This window comes from Triticum urartu, chromosome 3A, assembly GCF_056163025.1.
Source record: "Triticum urartu cultivar PI428250 chromosome 3A, HENAU_Tu73, whole genome shotgun sequence".
Lineage (NCBI taxonomy): Eukaryota > Viridiplantae > Streptophyta > Magnoliopsida > Poales > Poaceae > Triticum > Triticum urartu.
The window spans coordinates 559,295,375-559,318,516 of record NC_141875.1 but is presented as its reverse complement, the minus strand read 5'-3'; the positions used below and the strand labels follow the sequence as shown (position 1 = coordinate 559,318,516).

Below are 23,142 nucleotides of genomic sequence, written 5' to 3'. Positions count from 1 at the left end.
GCTTGAAACTGTTTGTTAGCGCGTCCCCAACAGTAAAATGGCGGTTGCGCCCAAAAAAACTGCCGTTTGGAGCATTTTAGTCCAAAAGACCAGCTTCAATAGATGATGTATCTCTATTTGGTGTTGATTTTTTTTGGAAGCAACCCTATATTTTACTCCCTCCGTTTCTAAATATAAGTCTTCGTAGGGATATCAGTATGGACTACGTACAGAGCAAAATGAGTGAACCTACACTCTAAAATGCATACACATATGAATGAACCTACACTCTAAAATGCATACACATACATTCGTACGTAGTTCATAGTGAAATTTTTACAAAGACTTGTATTTAAAAATGGAGGAAGTAGTTTCAAGTGATGTACTAGTATATTTGCAGCACCACCAGGGGCTGCCCTAAAACAAAAACGAATGTGGCAGGAACCCAATGCCATTGTGACCTTTCACCGTTGATGCGCCGCCTCGTCCTGCCCTTGTGCTGGCAGATTTTGATCGTCGGCCGCCAAATCCTCCCCCCCCCCCCCCACCCCACACGCCGTCCATCATGGCCGTCCTCCCCCTCTGACGCCGGTCGCCTCATCCCGCACCCCGGCTCCATCTGTCATGGCCGGCCGGCGGATTCCATCGACACCAACCTCGTCCTCACCGAGGTCCTCCCTGTCGTCATCTGCCTCCTGGCCTTCGGCTGTCGGATCGTCATGTTTCTTGTGGGTCTCAAATTTTAGTTATGCACCATGTGTGGAAACAAAATAATAGTGCCAAAAACCTTCTCTTATGCACTATAATGATTTTTTAGGGCATCAAGCTTTACATCATCTTTTGAAGATGCTCTTACTTCATTGATCACGGGGATGTAGTTCAAACGATGACACTTAATTTGGATCGGAGGGAGTAACTAATAGTAGCAGGTGACATTAGCATTCGAACCTAGACACAAGCAAATATTCATACAGAGAAGCTAGTCACTGTCACCGCTAATTCTCTCTACTGTATTTTTTTTTTCTTCCTTGCCGAATGTAAATTTCCCTGCCTGTTAGCGTCTGTAAACAACAAGGGCAAAGACTGCACAGCTATCTGCAAACACGCTCTGACAAACCTTGTTTTATACCTCGAATTGATAGCCGTTGACGGGTCAAACCAAGCGAGCTTGAACAGCGCAACGCAACGGATTTTCTCTGAGACGTCCAAAATCCACGTGAGGATTTCTTCTCGAAAAGAAAAGAAATCCATTTGAGAAAGGATAAGGGTATATAAATGTTTACAAATCCACGTAGAGTACAGGACAGCGCATAGGCCGCTGCAACGTACGGATCTCACACCCAGACGCTCTTCACATGCAAACGCAACGCAAGCCAAGCCAATCCAAGGTTATCCATCTTCAATCAATCCGAAAGCCACCGAGCTCTTGTCAGTGCGGGGGTGGACCGCCGGACCACGGGCTCACATGCCTTTTAGCCGGGCATCTTGCAAGTAATGCGGTAGCACCTTGCTCGTTGGAGTAAATGAAGTTTTCAAACTCTTTTACCAACTGACCATGATTCATGGTCCTCCCAATCTGGCCTCCTGTGTGTTAGGTGCAATTTCCAACAAAAGTGATGTAAAAATATACTACCTCTTTCCGAAAATACTTGTCGAAGGAATGGATAAAAATGGATATATCTATAATTAAAATACATCTACTTCTCCGACAAGCATTTTCACACGGAGGGACTAGTTAATTCCGTATGTAACCAGATGTTTGTGTCGCTGCGACACCTTTTACAAGGTTTCAAATTCAGTATTGCATTCTCATTATGTTTGAGAACTATGTAAATTCCAATCGACATTCAGTGGGGGAGCCAGGATTGCCCAAATACTAATCTTGAGGGGGGGGGGGGGGGCTACAAGAGAAAGGCCAAAAAAAAACACTGTTTCCTGTAGATTATACAAGCAAACACAAGATGTTGGGGCGGGTCGGGGCCCCTGCTAGCCTCCCCCTGGCTCCGCCACTGTCGACATTACCGGATTTCAGAATTATGTGGGTTTTAAACTTTGTGCGATGTGCAACTTGTGTGAGCTCCATCGTTTGATCATAAAACGAGTTAAATTTATGAGTGCTATTTGTAATTCTATTTACTGTAATCAATTTGTGGTCATCTAAACCAGACTCCAAGATAAATTGCAGAATACCTTGTTTCAAACCCCATCGTGAACAATGAAAACATGGCAGAAATCGAGCTAAGCCCACAAAAACAGTTGCAACAAACACACCCACATAGAAATTACATTCATTTGGTGGTCAACTGCACGTAATTTGAATGTGACACGAAGTTGAACTCACCCCGGTCCTTTCATCTCGTAATTTGGAGAACTATAGCTTTTAAATGCGATAAAATGTGACGTAAAATTTAGATCTGGCAAAAAGGTCATATAGTCACAAATACATGCTACACTGTGTGGATACTTGGATACATACGAACAATACATGGATACGTCTGATACTTCAATTTTCTAAGAACTATGATACGCCGATATGGGGGTACGCCCAATACATCAATATATATTGAAGTGATGAAGTCTTCTAGCAGATATTTTACGTTTGCGAACCAACCTGTGGTTGGATAGTTAGGAGGACACTGGTATCCCCTGCCCATTAGGGTTCAAGTCACACATTTGACATTGATGCTCACATTTTCCTGGATTTATTCCAGGTCTTACAGCTATGTGCGTTCAGTAGGAGGAGACGTTCGTCAACTACAAAGCCATCTGTAACGACTTTGTCGATCTCAAGATGATGTACCGACTCAGCCTATATACTCATAAGGATAGGGTGTGTGTACATGGGTTTATAGGGGTGCATGTCGTACGTACAAGCGTCTGCGTTTGTACTGTGTTAAAAAATACTTTATCAAAACAAAATAAATTAGTACAATGATAAATTCAAGTAGTGTAAAACACAATATGTTGGGAACTTGCTCGACACCCTAAACGGGGTGTGGCTCTTTCATTATATAGAGGTACCAAGGGGTACAATACAATGTTACAATATTAATACACAGACTACGTATATATACAGTCTAACACCCTCCCTTAATCTTAACTGTGGCCTGAAGTACAAAGCAAGTTAAGATTGCGCCTACAGCCTACAAACTGTGGTTGTGGAAGAGGCTTCGTGAAGATGTCAGCAAGTTGATCCTTTGACGGAATGAACTTGATACAAAGTAGCTTCTGTGCAACACGTTCCCGAACAAAATGATAGTCAACCTCAATGTGCTTCGTCCTAGCGTGAAACACTGGATTAGATGACAGATATGTAGCACCAATGTTATCACACCACAGAACCGGAGGATGTGCTGAAGCAACTCTCAACTCTCTCAACAGAGACTGTACCCATATGATCTCAGCAGTGGCATCAGCAACTGCTTTGTACTCAGCTTCAGTACTACTGCGAGACACTGTGGCCTGCTTTCGAGCATTCCAGGCAATCAGGTTAGAATCCCGAAATATCGCATATCCCCCCGTGGATCGCCTGTCATCAGGACTGCCAGCCCAATCTGCATCTGAGAAAGCTGAGAGCTCACACGAGGGCGCAGGCTGAAGAAGCAAACCATAGGAGACAGTAAGACAGATGTAACGCAGAATACGTTTCACAGCTGACCAATGAGATGTCCTAGGTGCATGAAGAAACTGACAGACACGGTTGACTGCATAGGAGATATCATGCCTGGTAATAGTAAGGTATTGCAGACCACCAACAAGACTGCGATACTCAGTAGCATCCTCAGGTGAAAGAGCATCTCCATCAAGGGCAGATAACCGATCAGTGGCAGACATCGGAGTAATAGCATGTTTGCACTTCAGCATACCAGCACGACGCAGCAGGTCCAGAGAGTACTTCTTCTGTGTAAGAGTCAAACCAACAGAAGAACGTGAAACCTCCAGACCAAGGAAAAAATGCAAGGCACCCAAATCCTTGACAGCAAAGGCACCACTGAGTGAAACCACAAGACGATCAGCAGCAGCATGGGATGGACTGATGAGAATGATATCATCAACATAAACTAGAAGATACATCGTAACCTCAAGACGCTGAAGAAGGAACAATGATGTGTCTGCAGTGGAGGGAGTAAACCCAAGTGCTCGAAGAACAGAGCCAAGACGAGCATGCCATGCACGAGGAGCCTGTTTCAATCCATATAGCGCCTTAGTCAGACGACAGAGATGACGAGGGCGTGCAGGATCAACAAATCCAGGTGGCTGACGCATATAAACCTCCTCCTCCAGAATTCCATGGAGGAAAGCGTTCTGCACATCAAGCTGACGAAGAGACCATCCACGAGTGACAGCAAGAGACAACAGCAAGCGAATGGTAGTAGGCTTGATGACCGGACTGAATGTGTCTTCATAATCAAGACCATACCTCTGTTTGAAGCCCTCGGCAACAAGCCGTGCCTTGTAGCGTTCGATGGAACCATCAGCATGTCTCTTGACTTTGAAAATCCACTTGGAATCAATAACATTGACACCAGATACTGGAGGAACAAGCTGCCAAGTGTCATTTTTTCTGGAGAGCCTGAATCCCCTGTTTCATAGCAGCGTGCCAGTGAGGAATACTCAGTGCAGCCTGGAAGTGTCGAGGCTCAGCAGTGGGATCAGCAGCAATGTGAGCCATGCACGCGGCTAGCCATGCCACAGTCCCATCCTTGCGTTCCTTCGGACAGAAAATGCCCGACTGACTCCGTGTACGAGGACGAAGAGGGACCACAGGCCATGCCGGCAAGACCGACACAACCGGTGATGGAGATGAAGCTGCAGCATCGGGAGAGCTTGCACTAGGGCTCCCTGACGACGACGAGCCAGGCGAGGCCAGCCCACTAGCAGCCGAGGCGGGACTGACCGGGTCCGACTCTAGGCCGGTCAAAGCAATCGCCGACCGAGGCGAAGATGCCTCCAGGTCGGGGACCCCTCCTGGGTCAGGCAGAGCGCCAGCCGAAAGACTGGGCGAGGCCAGCGGCACGCCAGGCGAGGCCAGCCGAGGGCCAGGCGGGGCGCCAGCCCAAGGACTGGGTGAGGCCAGTGGCAGGCCAGGCGAGGCCACCCGTGGCCCCGTGGGCCAGGCGAGACCGGCGCCCGCACTGCAGCCTCCAGTGGCGATGCAGGGGCGGGTACGCGGGTCGAACCCGTTATGCATGGGACATGCACGTCCCGAGTAGGAGCTGCCACGTCGGTTTCCTGTTCATCAAGAAGCTCAAGACGAGCGTCACGTCCAATACCTGCGGCATGATTAGGCAACAATGCATGGGCATATGCAACATCCACAAATTGATCAGGCACAGGTGTGGACATGTGCACCGGTTGTGAGGAAATGGTAGAGTTTGTCGGAAGTGCACGAAAAGGAAACATGTTTTCATCAAACACCACGTCACGAGAGATGTAAACGCGATTTGTAGGAACATGGAGGCATTTGTACCCTTTGTGAAGAGAACTGTACCCCAGAAAGACGCACTTCTTAGACCGAAACTTTAACTTACGCTTGTTATATGGGCGAAGGTGAGGCCAACATGCACACCCGAACACCTTAAAAAAGGTGTAGTCTGGAGTCTCGTTGAGCAAGAGTTCAAGCGGAGTTTGCATTTTCAGGAGTCGTGAGGGAAGCCTATTCATGAGAAAACAAGTTGTGGAGAAAGCATCACTCCAAAACCGAAACGGAATGGATGTATGAGCGAGCAAGGTTAGGCCAGTTTCAACAAGATGACGATGCTTACGTTCGGCAGTTCCATTTTGCTGATGAGTATGAGGACAAGACACACGATGCGAAATCCCAAGTTTGTTAAAAAAGAGTTGAGGTTGTGGTATTCACCCCCCAGTCAGATTGAACATGGATGATTTTCTGCTTAAGGAGACGCTCAACATGTGCTTGAAACTGAATAAAAACATCGAACACATCAGACTTGCGCTTAATAAGATACAGCCAAGTAAACCGATTATAAGCATCAATAAAACTGACATAATAATTGTGACCACTAACCGACGTCTGGGCATGACCCCATACATCAGAAAACACAAGCTCAAGAGGATGTTTCACAACATGAGTAGACTCTGAAAACGGAAGTTGGTGACTCTTGCCCTGCTGACAGGCATCACAGACGGTGTCAGCAGATTTATTGGACACAACTGGTAGTTCATGACGATGCAACACATGACGAACTATAGGGGCCGCGGGATGACCAAGGCGCGCATACCAGTGCATAAGAGACACACGAACACCACTGAACGCCTGAGGAGAAGACTGCATGGATGGTGTGCTAGGTACATCAAGTGCGTACAAGCCATGGCGAAGACGACCGCTAAGCAGAACGGCCCTCGTGTCCCGATCCTTGATAAAGAAACGAAAAGGGTGAAACTCAGCAAGGACATTATTATCACGTGTAAGTTGAGGAATAGACAACAAACTACGCGTAGCAGAGGAAACACGAAGGACATTGGAAGAGATGTAGTTTGCGAAAATTGTGTGCAAGGAGAGAAGCCTGACCAACATGAGAGATGCGCATACCTGCTCCGCTGGTGGTGTGCACCTGATCATGACCACGGTATAGCTCCTGAGTAGAGAGCTTGCCCATCTCGCCGGTGAGGTGGTTAGTAGCGTCAGTCTCCATATACCATGATGGATCAATGGAGTAGGACGGAGTGCGACCATGATCATGAGTAGTCACGGCGGCGGCAGCCTGCTTGTCGTTTCATTTGCCATTGTTGCCAAGGCCCAAAAAATCTTGCTTGTAGCGACGATGACAACGAGATGCAATGTGGCGCTCCAGACCACACAACTGCCAAGCCTGCGGGGCACCGCAGGAGGAGCAGCAAGCAACCGGCCGGTTGCCACCCGTGATAGATGGTGCATTGCCACGCGGGGCCGGATGCGAAGATGGTGCCTGCTTGCCCCCTGAAGATGAAAGCCGCTGAGGTTTGCCGCGAGTGGCGGCGTTGGCGGAGGCGAAACCCGGTGAGACACGGCGGGCCTTGATGCGCTGTTCACGGCCAAGGAGGCGGGCATACAGCTCACGAGGTGGAAGTGGATCGTCATGGCCATGAACGTTCTCAACGAGATTGTCATAATCATCGTCGAGCCCGTTAAGAACGAAAGTGGTGAACTCCTCATCCTGCAGAGACTGGCCAACCGAGGCCAATGTGTCGGCAAGACCCCGCATCTTGTTGAAGTAGTCCGTGATGCTGAGGTCACCAAGCTTGGTCTCACTAAGCTCGGTGTGTATAGAGTGAGCACGCGCCAGAGACTGCGAGGTGAAGCTGGTGTGAAGCGCCGCCCACGCCTCCCGGAATGTAGTAGCAAAGATGACCAGCGACGAGACGCTCGGAGTGAGCGAGGACTGGATGGCAGAGAGAATGGCCTGATCCTGGGCCACCCATGTATGATACGCCGGGTGATGAGTGGGCGGACACGGGATGGATCCGTCAACATAGCCCTCCAGATAGCGACTGCGCAGAAGAGGCAACACCTGGGCACGCCAGGACAGGTAGTTGTCCGGCGTGAGCTTCACCGGCAGCAGATGCGAGAAGTAAAACGGTGATGGTGCCATGACCTGAGCGGCGTGAGCATGCATCGATGGCGCGTAGGGACCCGTCGACGGGGCTGTCTCGAGATGAGGAGCACCCGCCGAGTAGACGCCAGGAGCACCGGGAACGAGGGCGTCGGCTCCGTAGTTCACCGCGGCCCCGTAGGATGGCTGCGGCGGTGCAGCCACGAACCCGGACTGCGCGGAGTAGGGTTGGTGCGGCGGCTGCGCCAGGAAGTGCTGCTGCGGTGGCGGCGCGGAGTAGATCGGCGCCGACGGTGGCTGATGGTGATGCGACGGGAGAGCCGCATAGGGTTGGTGATGATACGGCGCCGCGTAGGACGCCACGGGCCAGGAGGACGACGGCGGCTGAAGGGAGCCCTGGGCCGCCGACGGCGCACCATACACGGCAGGAGCGACGCCACCGGGCGTCTGCGCGACGACGCCGTAGGGCGGCTGCACAGCAATGCCATGAGACGGCGGCGCAACGAACTCAGCAGAGGAGTCGGCCGATGGATTTGATCTGATCGGGGACTCGGTCGGTGGCCGGGCCCCGTAGGCCGACGCAAGGGGCCGAGAAGTGAGGAACAGTGACATAGGGGCGAGGGCCAATATGTTGAGAACTTGCTCGACACCCTAAACGGGGTGTGGCTCTTTCATTATATAGAGGTACCAAGGGGTATAATATAATGTTACAATATTAATACACAGACTACGTATATATACAGTCTAACAAGTAAAACTAAGACATGGTTAGATACATCATGCTTACAATGTAAGCAATGGTTTCTCATATCCAAAATTTATCACAATAGTATCCACGCATATCAAACATTATTTTTAAAAGGTAAATCAACGGATACGTATCATGTCGTATCAAGGGAGTATCTGAGCAACATTTGGCTAGATACGTGTGCTTTTTGAAGTGTCCGTGCGACACAAAATACTTGATCAAGAATATAATTCGCGCTAAACATAACCATGGATGCTTCTTGACTCTACAGTGTGTAAATCTTATGCAACTGGATGATATTAGTACGTACACATAAGGTCGGTGTAGTTCCATACTACACAAATATGAATATAGAAACTCAATAGTTGATTGTAGATCCCGAGCTCATCGGGTGTCGGATGAAACTAAATTCGGGAAAAACATAGCAAATACGATAAGAAAAACCTAAAATTTTATGTCATCGAAGATGCTCAGGTTTTGACATCGAGGGAGCTCTGTAAAAAAAACCACAAAATCAATGCTCAAAAATGTGAAAATTTGAGCATTACTCAAAGTTTATTTTTTGTCCAGAGTTCCTGCAATGTCGAAGCATCATGAAATTTCCAACTGAGCTAAAACCACATAAGTTATTTTCGAACGGAGGTTATATTGCAAATGATCCCAAGCTCGGTAACGCCGCCCTGTATAGAAACTGCTATATTCACATGACTTGATAAAAAAATATGTAAAAATGTATAGAGCCTCACATTTTGGCTTTAGGAAAGAGTTAAAGAATTCGACATTTTCTCGCTTTCGGAAAGAGTCGAAGAATTTCACGTTTTCGCAAGAAAAGGTTGAAATTGAATGTTTCCACCTGGTGCCTGGCCTTGGCAACCCAGAGCACGCAATGGCCAGTGAATGAATGAACCATAATAAAAAGAAAGAAAACCACACGCCAAAGAGATCTTGTAAATCCGTCGTACATACTACAACAACACAAAAATCTTTCCAATAACAGTGGCCATTAATTTCTTACCATATATCCAACGCGGCTCTGGTGTTACGTGTCCTACACAACTCGCGCCCCTTTACAGCTCGGAACCCAGCCACCCAACGGCTAGTGCCCCCGTTCAATCCCGGCCGTCCGATCCCGCGCCCCGACCGTTGCGATCCGAGCCCTTACCGACCGTTGGAGGGAGCCAGCCGCTCCTCCCCCTCCCCCCCGCTCCGCGCAGAGGCCCACGCCGCCGCCCACCCCGACAGGACCTTCCCCGTCCTCGTCCTATATCTCTCCTCCCCTCCTCCGGAACCCAGACCCCCAATCCCTCCAAGAACCCCCCCATCACGCCATCGATTGATCCACCCACGGCACGAAAGCGCGAGGCAAAGGTCGATTCATACCTAGGCGAGGCGAGAAGAGTCGAAGGGTCGCCGTAGAGCTCGCCGGAACCCACCGTGGCTGCGCTCGCCGGCGGGGAAGAGGGCTCGCGGGTTGCGCGCTTCTTCTCCTCGGTGCTGTCCGGGATCTTTGGCCAGGGCGAGGAGGGGGACGCGATGGCCGCTCGCGCGCAGAACAACGTCGCTGCCGCTCAGCAGCAGAACAGAGGTGCGTGCGCCGACGGGATCCTGCCCTCCCTCTCTCGTCTTCTTCTTCTTCTTTTTCCTTTGGCGTGGTTCCCCCTGGGTGGATCCTTCGCTGGTTCCTGGTTCTTGTTCTGGTCTCGGGAAAAGATGGGTTCTTGGGGGAAAAGATGGGGTTCTTGGGGGGGAAGATGAGTTTCTTGGGGGTGTTCGTTTCGGCCCTGACTCCCTGTCTGGTTGGGGTGAATTCTTGATGCGTTTTTGTTTGATTTCTTAGCAAGGTTGTGCTTCAAGCTTCCGATCCGTGGCTTTCTCTGCGATTAATTGCTCAAGATTCCAATCCTCGTTTTTGGTCTGAATTGATTGCCGCTAGAGCAGCTTCAGACGCAAGATTCGACTCTGATGGCGATTTGATGTGGCTTGATTTGATCCACCTCCTCCCGACGGATCTGACTTCTTCTTGTTTCTTCCCTGCAGCTTTAGGTGGTGGCGGTGGCGGTGTCCCCGCCATGGGCAAGCAGCAGAAGGCGGCCATGGCCGGCAGGCCCGACCCCAAGAACACCCGCCGCGCCCTGGGCGACATCGGCAACTTCGAGGCCAACAACCGGCGCGCCCCACTGGGCGACATCGCCAACGTCGTCAACGCCCGCGCGGCCGAAGGGTAAGCAACAAATCTACCCGTTCCAGTACGATTTCCTCTTCTTCTTCTTCTTCTTCTTCTTCTTCTTCTTCTTCTTCTTCTTCCTATGGAACTCCTGCTTACGTTGCGTTCTTAGAAACAGGAAGCCGCAGCCCCATGAGCCGGTGAACCGCCCCGTCACGAGGAACTTCGGCGCCCAGCTCCTCAAGAACGCCCAGGAGAAGGCCAAGGTACGCACGCGCGCATGCCCTCCTCCCTCATCCTGATTTGAATCGTATCTGGTCTCGGTGCTGATCGGAGCGTCGCCTGGCTTTGGTTGCTGCAGAACCCGGCGGCGAGGCCTGCGGTGAGGAGGGCTCATCATGTCAAGCCCGCCCCTCCTCCACCGGAGCACGTGATCGAGATCAGCTCCGACTCCGACGTGACCAAGTCGGAGGCCGGCAGCGTCAGCTCCGTCCGCAAGTACTCGAGGAAGAAGGTGGTCACCACCCTCAGCCACGTGCTCTCGGCGCGCTCCAAGGTACGCGCGTTCATCCGTCGACAGTCAAACACTTTGCTTCCTAGACCTGTGCAAGGAGCCTGATCTGATTCTGATTCTGATCCACCATTGCAATGCCAGTTTGCAGCCGGAATCACCGAAGAGCCAGCGATCCAGGACATCGACAAGCTTGACGGCGACAACCAGCTCGCCGTCGTCGACTACATCGAGGATATCTACAAATTCTACAAAGTCGCTGAGGTAAAAACATGTACTCCCTCAGGCAGTAGAAGACTAGAGTGTGCAAAAGCATTGTGATCTCCTGCCTTGCCTGCCTTGTCTCTGAATCTGAAGGTGTTGTTTCCCTGCTCTCTCTGTTGACAGAATGAGTGCCGCGCCAGTGATTACATGGACTCTCAGGTGGAGATCAACGCCAAGATGAGGGGCATCCTCATCGACTGGATCCTGGAAGTCCACCAGAAGTTCGACCTGATGCCCGAGTCGCTGTATCTCACGGTGTATATCATCGACATGTACCTCTCGCTGCAGTCCGTGCTCCGGCGGGAGCTGCAGCTGGTGGGCGTCTCCGCCCTGCTCATCGCCTGCAAGTACGAAGAAATCTGGGCTCCAGAGGTAGGCTGAAGAATCCCTCTGCTTACCAGATGTTCATTCATTCATCGAGTCCACGTTTCTGATTGCTGGCTGTGCTTGCAGGTGAATGATTTCATCTTGATCTCCGACAGCGCATACACCCGGGAGCAGATTCTGAAGATGGAGAAGGCCATCCTGAACAGGCTGGAGTGGAACCTGACGGTGCCCACGCCCTACGTCTTTCTGGTGCGTTTCGCCAAGGCCGCGTGCTCCTCCGATCATAAGAACGACAAGGAGGTAAAAGAACTTTACATTTACATACAGACACAGCATACAAATTCTTCAGATCAGCGAGTCTGTGTGCTGATGTTTCTCTTGTCTCTCTTCTCCTGGATGTGTGTGCAGATGGAGAACACCGTCTTCTTCTTCGCGGAGCTGGCGCTGCTGCAATACGGGCTGGTGCAGTCCAAGCCCTCCATGGTCGCCGCCGCTGCTGTCTACGCCGCCAGGCTCACCCTCAAGAAGACCCCTCTGTGGACCGACACTCTGAAGCACCACACTGGCTTCACTGAAGCGCAGCTGATGTAAGCTATAAGCATGTGCACACTACTGAATCCCTACTGTAGCCTGAATATCATTCAGGGGCACGCACTGACAGAGACAATGCTTTTGTGTGATGATTGGTTTCAGGGACGCTGCCAAGATCCTGGTGGCCTCGCACTCCACCGCGCCTGACAGCAAGCTGAAGGTCGTCTACAAGAAGTACTCGAGCGAGAAGCTCGGAGGAGTCGCCCTGCGCCCGCCTGCGACCGACCTGTGCAAATGAGCTGCCCGCGTGTTTGTTGCTTTGGGTTTGGATTTGGGAGTGCGATGGAAGGATTGTCTGACATTTCGCCGTGTTGGTTGTTATTCGTTTCTTGCTTTTAGAAGAGTGCTTGCAAGAAGGGTTTGAATAACAGTTATTTGGTTGCAAGTCAGGCATATTATCTGACTTGTTGACAAACTATTATATTAGGATTTGTGTGAGAAAAATACACCTTGGTCTTGGTGTATATATATGTTTTCTGGATGCTATCTACGACAGCTATTCAATTATTTGAATAATCTTTGATGTCTCTGTCCTTCTGAATTTCCTCCTAAAAATGTGGTGTGTGAGATATCTATCTGTTATTCAAAATCTGAACCACAGTTGCAGTGTTCATCATAATTTCAAAATCTGAACCATAGTTTGAAATTTGCACTTCATAATTTGAACTAGCCGCACTGCAATTGCTGATAAAAAGGCGTCTCTGTAGAAATTTCAGTCTTAGAATGAGGTTTTACAACTGTGCAATCTTTTTTTCGACTCTCTGTCCTTTTGAATTTCCTCCTTATTTTTAACATTTTTAACTTTTAACACCACCTTCATATTCTGAACCTTATTTGCACAAGTAGTCTTAGAATAATGGTTATCATCAAAACTACTCACGCAATGAAACCAAATGGCTCATTGAGTTCAGGACAATGAATGGAGATTAATATCCCTTAGCTAAAGGTGCAATGAAACCGTTATGAAGATACAAGAACAATGAAACCAAATGGCTGAGTGAGTTCAGGACAATGAATTGAGATCCTTTGACAGAAACCGTAGCTCTCCCATCAAACTACACTCAGACAACATTTGGTTTTGGAACATCAATTTTGGAACATTGCTGATCGAGTTCAGCACATCGTGACTCGCATACCATCTGCATCAATGAACTGAGATTATCATACGAAGATCCACCCTCTTCAACAGCTCTGCCACAGACCTCTTTCCACTCAAGGGCACGCCTCCTTATGGTATCGGCCTCATCACAGGCCATGAGCCTCTTAACAGCCCTTGCAATGTCCTGACTCCCAATCAGGCCATCCTTATCGGCCCATTCGCGCAGGGCCAGTCCAACCTTCCAGTCTTCAACAATCAGACGACCATCAATCGGTTGATCAAAGAACAGTGGTAGAGCAAGCATAGGCACGCCAGCAAAGACAGCTTCAAGTGTCGAGTTCATTCCACAATGTGTCAGAAAGCCCCCAACAGAAGGATGGCATAAAACCTTCAACTGATCACACCATGCCATTATCATGCCCCTGTCGGTGTCACCAACAAGTTCTCGCACCCGGGAAGACTTTTCGCGAAGAATCCATAAGAACCTGACACCGCTTGATGCAAGGCCTAATGCTATCTCATCAAGCTGGGAGGCTGACACAGAGAGGAAGCTGCCGAGGGAGACATATAGCACCGAGTTCACAGGTTGAGAGTCCAGCCAGGTGAAGCAGTCTCCTGGACTGGTGGCAACTTCTCCATTGGACTTGGAATGCTGGTCTTGTAGTGTCATGTAGGGAATGCAGGGCCCAACTGGGAGAACTGGACATGGGAGTGCTGATCTTAGGGAGTTGATGACACCGGCCTCGAGCTCGTGCATAGTGGTGAATAGGAGGCATTGCGTGTTCTTGATGCTAGAGACAGCTGCTAGGACATGGTTTACTGTTGTCTTGTTGTGAATTAGGGGCTCCAGATCAGATAAGGTCACTGAACTTGAAGCAAAGCCTGAGATATAGTGCTCAAGTCTCTCATCAGATTTATCTGCAGAAAAGAAAGGATGACTGAGCAATGCTGCAAGCTGCCATGTCTATTACTGAAATGAACAAACTATATCCACTATAACAATGACTATAAAAAAATAAAATCACCCGAAATGAGAACCATGTGGTGCAGTTAAAACAATACTCATATGCGACACCAATTTCTCAAGCTTGATCTATGGCTAATCTCAAAAAAAAAGCTTGATCTATGGCTCAGTTCTGGCTATTTGGACTATCCATAACAAAACTGCATTTAGACCTTTAATTCGGTGAGTTTTTTCCCAGTAATAGCATGTGCCACAAACAAATAGACATGCCCACTTTGAAGTTACATGTGATTAATTAGTCATTTTCATGTTTGGCAATGTTTATTGACCATGCTCCGGGTCACTTGGTCCTTTGCACATGCAGCTGCCGGCATCGTAACACTTGAAACTACGTGGGGATGTGCACATAAATAATGGAGCAGTCAAACAATGATACTTGAATCAGCGAAATATTGAGAGCATCCGTGTATGTCGGCATTCTGCAGGATATATATATTTTGGCAGAGTTACCAAGTACTACTCCCTCCGTCCCAAAATTCTGTTTTGGGACGGAGAGAGTAGTACCCTCATGCATAAACATGAATATGTACTACCTCCCTTCCGGTTTATAGGGCTCATCTCAAAATTTCAGTTTTTCAGTTTTATAAGTCTCATTTCTACTACTTCTCATCACATGTTCAGATTTCAATGTGCATTAACTCTTTGCATGCAAGGATTATGACAAAACACACCAATGTACTCCCTCCGTCACGGTTTAAAAGGCGCGCTTGGAAATTCTCTGGGACCTAGGTGATTATCTATTGGTTGTGGGATGGGCTAAAAAATAGCATTCACACTATGCATGCATATAGAAATAGTATATCGGAGTACTAATTAGCTACTAGAAATAAATGCAATGTGCCCTAAACCTTGTCTATTGTGGAAACACACGCAAATTCAACTGTGCCTTCTAAACCGTGACGGAGGGAGTATGTAAAGCTTCTTTGTCATTTATTGGCCAAACATGCATGCATTGCAATTAATGCATTGGTAAAGACAACTTTTTGAGGAAAACGAGTGCACTAATTGAGTACTTTTGCAAACTACAAAAATTATTCCAGCACTTATCATCTATCTTGGATGGTGAGATTATTGAATTGATCCGTATAAAACCGAAAGGAGGGAGTACATCAGATGGTAGCGTCTTGAAATCCAACACGTGATAGATGCAACAACAAATAAATTGAGTGAAATAATCAGTAGTGCTAGTGGTTCAGCAGTCGGGAGTGGTATCAGCCTATCAGAAATGCTTGGAAGCAGCACGTATTGGAAGAGGAACCTGACCTGTGGCGGCGCCGGCGGCCGGGGCGTGCTCGTCGGCGAGGCGCGGCGGGAGGGAGTCAAAGTGGTAGTAGGCGGAGAAGAAGGAGGCGGGCATGGGGAAGAGCGAGCAGACCGGGACGCCCCTCCGGTTGCCGACGCCCACGACCCAGGGCACGTAGGTGTCCGCCACGAGCGCCGCGACCTCCCCCTCCTCCTCCCGGAGGCGGTCGAGCAGGAGCTCGAAGGGCGCCTCCATCTCGGTGGCGACGGCGTCGAGGAAGCCCGCGTGGTCGGCGGCGCGGCCGTGCTCGGAGGGGATGACGTTGGGGATGGCGCGCAGGCGGACGCCGGGCGGCGGCGGGGCGGAGGAGGAGGAGGAGCGGAGCAGGCCGAGCCACTCCTCGGTGACGACGAAGGTGACCGCGGCGCCGCGCGCGGCGAGGAGGCGGGACAGGTTCATCATGGCGTTGACGTGGCCCCTCCCGGGGAACGGCACCGCCACAATGTGGCAGCGGCACGGCTCATCCGCGGCGGCGGCGGCGGCCATCTCCGTGACGACTGACGAAGTGACGAGTGTGTGGCTCTCGTCGCGCTGTCGTTGCCTAGGCGGCTAGGCCGCAGACGATGTTTGTTTGGAGTGAGCAGTGAGCAGAGCGCGCGGTGCGGTGAATCTGGTTCTCGTGTCAGCCGCCAACGTGCGCGCGGAGGAATCTGCGGCGACGTGTAGCATCTTTTCTATTGCCCGGGCGACGAGAGTAATTTTTCTACTCCATCCTTTGCGGTTTATAGAGCTTATTTCAAAATTTTAGTTTTTTTATTTTATAAAGCTTAATCTGATTGTTTTTCATCACATGTTCAGACTTTAAGATACATTAAATCATTGCATGCAAGTATTAAGAAAAAACTGATCAATGCATGCACTTTATGCATGCATTGCAATTAATGCATTCGTAAACATAATTTTTTAAGGAAAATAAAAGCATTAATTGGGTGCTTTTGAAAACTACAAAAAAATATTTCACCACTCATCATCTATCTTGGTTGGTGAGATTTTTGAATTGAGCCTTATAAACTGGAAAGGAGGGAGTAGTAGGATGCCGCGCATGTATTGCTTTTTTCACTCGTCTCTGTAATGTGTGGCACAGGTAGCGAGGAGGCCTCACGACAGAGTGACTAAGCTGCCCGTAATGGAAGTATCATAGGTAGTATCATGCATGCCAACTAAGCAATTTTGATGAGGTGGTATAGAATTAAATGAAGAAAGAGAGGCTTGAGTATCATATCATGATACCGTATTATATTAAATGATGTGCTACTTTGTGTCATGCATGACAATAAATATAGTCCTCTATGATACCAACATACTCCCCATTAGGGATAATAGTATCATAAACTAGTATCATATATATGATACTAGTATATGATACTCCCCATTATAATAGGCTGGTCGTAATGGTAGTATCATAGTATCATGCATGTCAACTAGGCAACTTTGATGATGTGTCATAGCATTAAATAAAGAAAGAGATGATGAAGTATCATATTATGATACCGTATCATAATAAATGCTATGTTACTTTGTGTCATGCATGACAATAAATACAATACTACATCATATTCCTTCCGTTTTTATTTTGTCTGCGCCTAAGTGCAATCCCGGATATCAAGGAGGGCTCTGGTGAGAATTTTTTGGACTGGTTTGCCCCTGCTTTCTTGTTAATTGTGTGTATTGGAAACTGACACGCTATAAATAAGGGCATGAACGGATTGGCTTGTTCCGCTCGTCAGCTTTGCATGCACGCTAACTGCGGCACTAATTGCTTGGGATGGCTCCACACATGCAAGGGATTGGCTAGTCGCTGCTGCTGCATGCAACGGATTGGTTAGCAGTTAATGCTTTAGTTACATGGGAAGCTGAGAATCAGGGGCAGAATTGGAAGGAACCGGGAGAAATGGCTAGCCCGCAGAGCATTTAGGAAAAAACTGCAAAAACTTAGGCGCAGAGTAATAAAAAATGAAGAGAGTACTAAATATATGATATCATGCATTAGAGAGATAGTATCATACACTAATATCATATGCATGATATTATATATAATTCTCCTCATTACAACTAGCCTAACTGGTATAGTATGTTTGAAGTAATAAAAGTAGTATTAGGCTGATCATAGTGGGAAGTAACTTAGACTAGTAACATGCATATGTTACTCCCTCTGTAAACTAATATAAGAGTGTTTAGATCAGTACTTTAGTATTCTAAACGCTCTTATATTAGTTTACAGAGGGAGTACTAGTCTATGTCACTACCTCTATAGTGCATAGTATCATAGATTAGTATCATAGATGGTCTCATTTATTGCCATGCATGACACATAGTAGCACCACATTTATTATGTTACGATATCTATCTATGTTATTATAACCATCTCTCTCTTCTTTAATTGTCTGCCACATAAGCATGTTTACGAGTCCCAAGTATATGATACTACTTATGTTACCCTCACTATAACCAGCCTTACATCTCACCCACTCATGCTTTCAGTGTGATTAAATAATTTGTATCAATTATATCTTCTGAACAAAATATCCGTTGATAAACCGTTCAGATATTAGTACTCATGATGATATTTAAATTTGCAAAACAATATCAATTTTGGAGATAGTTGATTTTTTTTCAAATTCAAATTATGTTTTCATTGCTTATTCATTTCAAATATCGTTAATAATTTATTCGGCTTTCGTTTTTATTTATTTTTGGAGTCTTGAAATAAGTTTTCATATAATTTTATTAAGTTATCTTTCATGGTATAGCTGAGTTCTAAGGGTGTTATTTTCATATTTTCCTATACGATTCCGTTTTTGTGGCACAACTACTTTACATGTTTTCATTATTTTTTTCCTGCATTATCTTTTTCATGTTTTCGTCATTGTTTCATTCTATAAATCATTAATGTTTCATCTCTGATTTGATTAAGTTTAATTATGTTTTGTTTTGCATGTTTTCACTACTGGTTCACTCCGGTTTCATTAATGTACCATCTGGTATACTTCCTCCATCTATATATATATAGGACCCTGCATATACTATGGGTTAGCACAATATTATATGACATGCATGTCACACAAAGCATATCCTCAAATTGTATGTGAAATGAGTTTGTGATGATATAATTTTTATATTATACATCTCATATATAAATAATTTTACTATTGGTCAAAGGCTACCTCGAAAGACATATTAGGGCATCTCCAAGACGGACCCGCAAGCCACCCGCATACGTCCTGACCGTGTTGTCCAGACCGCGGAAGCCATCCAACGCGGGCCTGTATCGGTCTGTGGCACGGTCCGGGCGCGTTTTCTCCCGCAAATCGAAGACAAAAGTGGGGGCGCTTTGCGGGAGTCCGGACACCAGACGCGTAGGACTCCGACACCCCTGGCCCACCCAAAACCCTTCCGGACCCCGCGCCTCCATCCTCCCCATTTTCTCTTCTTTGTACTTTCTCTCTTGCCTTCACTGCCGCTCCACCACCCTGGTCGCCACGTCACACCCCTGTCGAAACTCTACGCCAGCGTCACCTCTAGTGCTCGAGCAGGGATCCACCCCGCTTCTCCTTCATCATCGTTCAACCCTTGTCCTATGACCACTCCCTGAGATACCATTCGCTATTGCTATACTCATCATGCCCGCAACAGTTCGATGAATCACTGGAGCTAAAAGCATTTCCTCTTCTTCTTTCTAGCAATGGATTCTGATTTGGAGTACATATACGAGCACTATGTTGAGTTGTCCGACGGCTCGTCGGACGAGGAGGAGTACTTCACTGAGATGGCGATGATGTAGGCGGTCCTTGAAGACGCGGAGCGTGTGGAGGAACATGTTCTCAATTCCAAGGGCTCGATCAAGGGTCATCGAGTGCTCAACTGCAATAGGGCGTACGACCATTTGACACTGATGGCTGACTACTTTACCCCAGATGCACTCTTTGCTGACCATTTTTGCTGATGTTTTTGAATGTGCAAGACTACTTTCGATCGTTTGTAGCATGGCGTCTGGTCCTATGATACTACTTCACCCTGAAGAAGGACGCCAGGGAATGATTGGCTTCTATGGTTACCAGAAGTACATGGCCGCACTCCAGATGCTCGCATATGGCACAACTGTTGATTCGTTGGACGAGTACCTACACATGTCTGAGAGCACATGCGGAGATGCCATGGTCAGGTTTGCAACTGCCGTGGTCAAGGTGTTCATACCTCAGTACCTAAGAGAACCAATTGTGGCAGACACCGAGAGGCTCTTGACAATCTTAGAAGCAAGAGGGTGGCCAGGTTTGCTTGGATCCCTTGACATGCATTGGAAATGGAAGAACTGCCCAAAGGCTTTACAAGGGCAATATCAGGGTCATGTTAAGAAGCCCACCATCATTCTTGAAGCAGTTGCATCACATGATCTTTGGATTTCGCACGCTTTCTTTGTCATGCGAGGGTCTCACAATGACAACAATGTGCTGCAGCAATCGCCGTTGTTTGTGAGGTTGACTGAAGGAAAAGCTCCTCCTTGCCACTATACTGTTAATGAATATGAGTACAACATGGGCTACTATCTGGTTAATTGTACCTATCCTCTGTGGGCTGCCTTTGTCAGCACCATCTCTAACCCAGTTTGCCAGAAAAAGGCTCACTTTGCCCAAAGACAAGAAGTAGGTAGAAAGGATGTCGAGAGGGCATTTGGAGTTCTGCATGCCCATTTTGCAGTTGTTCGTGAACCTTCTAAACAATGGGATCCGGAGACCTTGTGAGAGGTGGCGACATGTTATCTGATCATGCCCAACATAATTGTCGAGGATGAGGGTGATGATGCGGCCGCAACTCTAGAATTTAAGAACATGGGTGATCCTATCCAACTTCAGACAAGAATCAGACCACATTTGAAGAGTTTATTCAAATGTATCAACAAATTCGGCATCGACCAACTCACGAGCAGACAATGTTGGGGATATCGCTTATCGGGAACTTATCTGTCGACCCAAGATAAGGGGTAAATCAGTCAGTTTATTGGCATATCGGCAAACTTATCGTCATATCAGCTGATTTGTCGACCAATTTATCTTATTGGCCAGACACCAGTAAGCAACAAATCGACCTATTTATCGGAATGTTGGAAGATATCTTGAACAGTGCGAGCAGCTGAAGGAATATCTGGTTGAGCATCAGTGGGCAGTTAAAGGGGAAAACAATGTTGGGATGTAATATTTGAACATTTTTAAATTTGAACTACTGCTGCATGCGGCTATTTGAACATCTGTATCCTTTGTATGCGGCTGTTTGATCGTGCGGACTCAAAAAGAGGGAGGCCGGATGTATGTGGCTATGGTTGGATGGCGGCCTCCTGCATCCCTATCTGTGGACTGGCCCCCCTGTCCATGGATGGATGCGGGAGGAAATTTGTGGGTTGCCGTTGGAGATGCCCTTAGGCCCTATATGTGTGGATGAAGGAAGTATCATGTAAGTTTCATAATTGTATGAACATTTGAATTTGAACTTGTTTTAACGATGTTCAAAATTGATCTTGTTTTAAAGATTTAAATGCCATGAATCCAGGATTAGAAAATGGATCATTGGTTCAAAAGATAAAAGTGTTACAGAGTGTGAAATCAAACTAAAAGTATGGGTGGATGATCCCGTGCTGAAAGAATAAAACATGTTGAGTGCAATAAATTCCTGCTGTCAAACAGTGATTGGGGCCCAGAAAAGAATAGCATGTTTCAAAGCAAAATGAGCGAAATACTTCGTATATGATATGTGTACGCACACATCCTCAAACGAAATGTGCGGCATCCCACTACCCGGCAGAAAGTCGGACCGCTAGTTCTTCATTTCCGGCTGACCCGTAATGTTAAGTGAAGGTTTTCGATGACACATTCCTTGAAAAATGAAAAAGGTTTTTAGTGTCATGCCCAATGCATTATTATTTTAACAGTGTGGATTACATAGTGCATTCTTTTGGAAACAAAGTAAAGGCAAATTTTTCCCTGACTTCTAGAATAAGCTAAAATAAACTGCCTCCTGCTTAGAAGTTTGGGCTTTTAGAGTAAGCTAGATAGAAGGCAGTTTACTCTAGAAGCCCAAACCAGACACAAAAAACTGGCCCTAAAGCACTACAAAAACACACACTTCCGTGATGATACTTGTTTGTCACAATAGGTCACGTTTTCTGTCACGTTTTCTGTCCTGCATGTACATCAATGATGATTTTATGACAGAATCAAGATAGTCATACCTGTGTTGTCGTAGAAGTGTTCCACGACATTACCAAAATTATCATCACGGAAGTGTCCACTTCCATGACGATAAATCATGCGTCATAGAAGTGCTTTCGTCAAGGGTGACCGACACGTGGCATCCACCGTAACAGGCCGCCATTAAGCTATCGGGTTCAAGTTTGGATCCGATAACCCGTTAACGGCGCAGACCAATGGGGATTTTCCACGTGTAAAATTCTCATTGGCCGGCAGATCCACGTGTTGGCCTGGTGTTTGGACAGTTGTCATCCAGCGAATGGACGGAACACGCCTATGATACATCGACACGTGTCTCGGCCCAACAGTGGCCCATTCAGGTTAAAAGGCCGGGCCTGTCAAAATAAGCGGGCCGGCCCATTAGCGGCCTACTTGAGTTAGACCCATTTACAAGCACGACCCATACAAGTTACATAGAATCGGCTCATCAAAGGGCCATTCTAGATTTGACAATTTCTAGCCCATCGTCAGTTTAAGCCCGTTAACGGCCTGCTATGTCTTTGGGCCCAATTACGGCCCGAGCTTCTTTCGGCCTGTTAGCAGCCGATCGTCAGTTCCAGCCCAGTAACGGCCCGGAACGTCTTTCGGCCTTTTCTCGGTCCATTCTGCAGTTGGGCCAATTCTAGCCCGCTGTGACTTTAGGCCTGTCCTCGGTCCGTTCGGTAAATGGGCCAACTCCTAGCCCATTTTGTCTCTCGGCCTGTTAACAGCCCGCACAACAGGTGGGCCTTTGACTTTAGGTCCATTAGGGGCCCATGTTCCGCAGGGCATCATTTCAGCCCAATGCGACTTTTGGCCTGTTAAAAGCCTAGTTTGCAAATTGGGTCTGCTCTGGCCCATATCACTTTTGGCCTCTTACCGGCCCGTAAAGTAAAAGGGCTGAGACAAAATTGACATGTATTTCGGCCTGCTAGAGGCCCGCGGGCCATTTCCATTTAAACGGCCATCTCGAGCTTTTAGCCTGTTAACTGCCTGCTAAGAGCCATTGTTACGGTGGGCCACATCATTATCCACTTAATATTATTTTGACCAGCCCAATTAAGGTGACTACACATGTTTGTTCGTTTGTATGGTATGTAGGAAAGGTTTGGGCATGTTGGCCCCCGTTTCAACGGTATAGCATATTCAAGAATTATCCTACTCTATACTATCGCCTCTAAAATACATACACTATACAATAAAAAGACTAAGGCATAGAAACGTAGAATAATCCTACACTATACAATAAAGAAATTACAGCCAAATATACCCACTAGGCATTATAGTTTGGCACCAGTGATAATAAAGCGTACACAAACATCAAATTACATACACTGGATAAATAAAACTCATACATCATG

General features: G+C 47.4%; 3 protein-coding genes across 4 annotated transcripts; 2 read left to right on the top strand and 1 right to left on the bottom strand.

The window, feature by feature from the left end:
• The first annotated feature begins 9,554 nt into the window (after positions 1 to 9,554).
• Positions 9,555 to 12,660, top strand: LOC125545075 (cyclin-B1-1). Of its 2 annotated transcripts, none has more exons than XM_048708934.2 (9): positions 9,555 to 9,865; positions 10,318 to 10,501; positions 10,617 to 10,710; positions 10,806 to 11,000; positions 11,100 to 11,219; positions 11,343 to 11,591; positions 11,673 to 11,846; positions 11,955 to 12,133; positions 12,240 to 12,660. In XM_048708934.2, the coding sequence occupies exons 1-9, from the start codon at positions 9,814 to 9,816 to the stop codon at positions 12,373 to 12,375; spliced, it is 1,383 nt and encodes a 460-aa protein (XP_048564891.1). In that variant the 5' UTR covers positions 9,555 to 9,813; the 3' UTR covers positions 12,376 to 12,660. The 2 variants fall into 2 exon arrangements, with proteins under 2 accessions (XP_048564891.1, XP_048564892.1); XM_048708935.2 differs by having other exon boundaries at positions 9,556 to 9,865; positions 10,623 to 10,710.
• Positions 12,661 to 12,985: 325 nt separating this feature from the next.
• LOC125545074 (UDP-glycosyltransferase 87A2) lies at positions 12,986 to 16,193 on the bottom strand. The gene is made up of 2 exons (XM_048708933.2): positions 15,524 to 16,193; positions 12,986 to 14,154 (listed from the first exon to the last, which is right to left on the bottom strand). The coding sequence occupies exons 1-2, from the start codon at positions 16,047 to 16,049 to the stop codon at positions 13,199 to 13,201; spliced, it is 1,482 nt and encodes a 493-aa protein (XP_048564890.1). The 5' UTR covers positions 16,050 to 16,193; the 3' UTR covers positions 12,986 to 13,198.
• Positions 16,194 to 19,245: 3,052 nt separating this feature from the next.
• LOC147980516 (uncharacterized) lies at positions 19,246 to 20,302 on the top strand. Its single transcript, XM_087515643.1, has 2 exons — positions 19,246 to 19,340; positions 19,546 to 20,302. The coding sequence occupies exons 1-2, from the start codon at positions 19,246 to 19,248 to the stop codon at positions 20,300 to 20,302; spliced, it is 852 nt and encodes a 283-aa protein (XP_087371769.1).
• The last annotated feature ends 2,840 nt before the right edge of the window (positions 20,303 to 23,142 follow it).

What these genes read in the sequence shown, in the direction of transcription:
- LOC125545074 (XM_048708933.2), bottom strand. Translation starts at nt 16,049, where the DNA reads ATGGCCGCCGCCGCCGCCGCGGATGAGCCGTGCCGCTGCCACATTGTG. An exon ending in GGCCGCCGGCGCCGCCACAG is followed by an intron (nt 14,155 to 15,523) that starts GTCAGGTTCCTC and finishes TCTTTTCTGCAG; the next exon opens with ATAAATCTGATGAGAGACTT.
- LOC147980516 (XM_087515643.1), top strand. Translation starts at nt 19,246, where the DNA reads ATGGATTCTGATTTGGAGTACATATACGAGCACTATGTTGAGTTGTCC. An exon ending in TTCACTGAGATGGCGATGAT is followed by an intron (nt 19,341 to 19,545) that starts GTAGGCGGTCCT and finishes GATCGTTTGTAG; the next exon opens with CATGGCGTCTGGTCCTATGA.
- LOC125545075 (XM_048708934.2), top strand. Translation starts at nt 9,814, where the DNA reads ATGGCCGCTCGCGCGCAGAACAACGTCGCTGCCGCTCAGCAGCAGAAC. An exon ending in AACGCCCGCGCGGCCGAAGG is followed by an intron (nt 10,502 to 10,616) that starts GTAAGCAACAAA and finishes TTGCGTTCTTAG; the next exon opens with AAACAGGAAGCCGCAGCCCC. An exon ending in ATCATAAGAACGACAAGGAG is followed by an intron (nt 11,847 to 11,954) that starts GTAAAAGAACTT and finishes ATGTGTGTGCAG; the next exon opens with ATGGAGAACACCGTCTTCTT.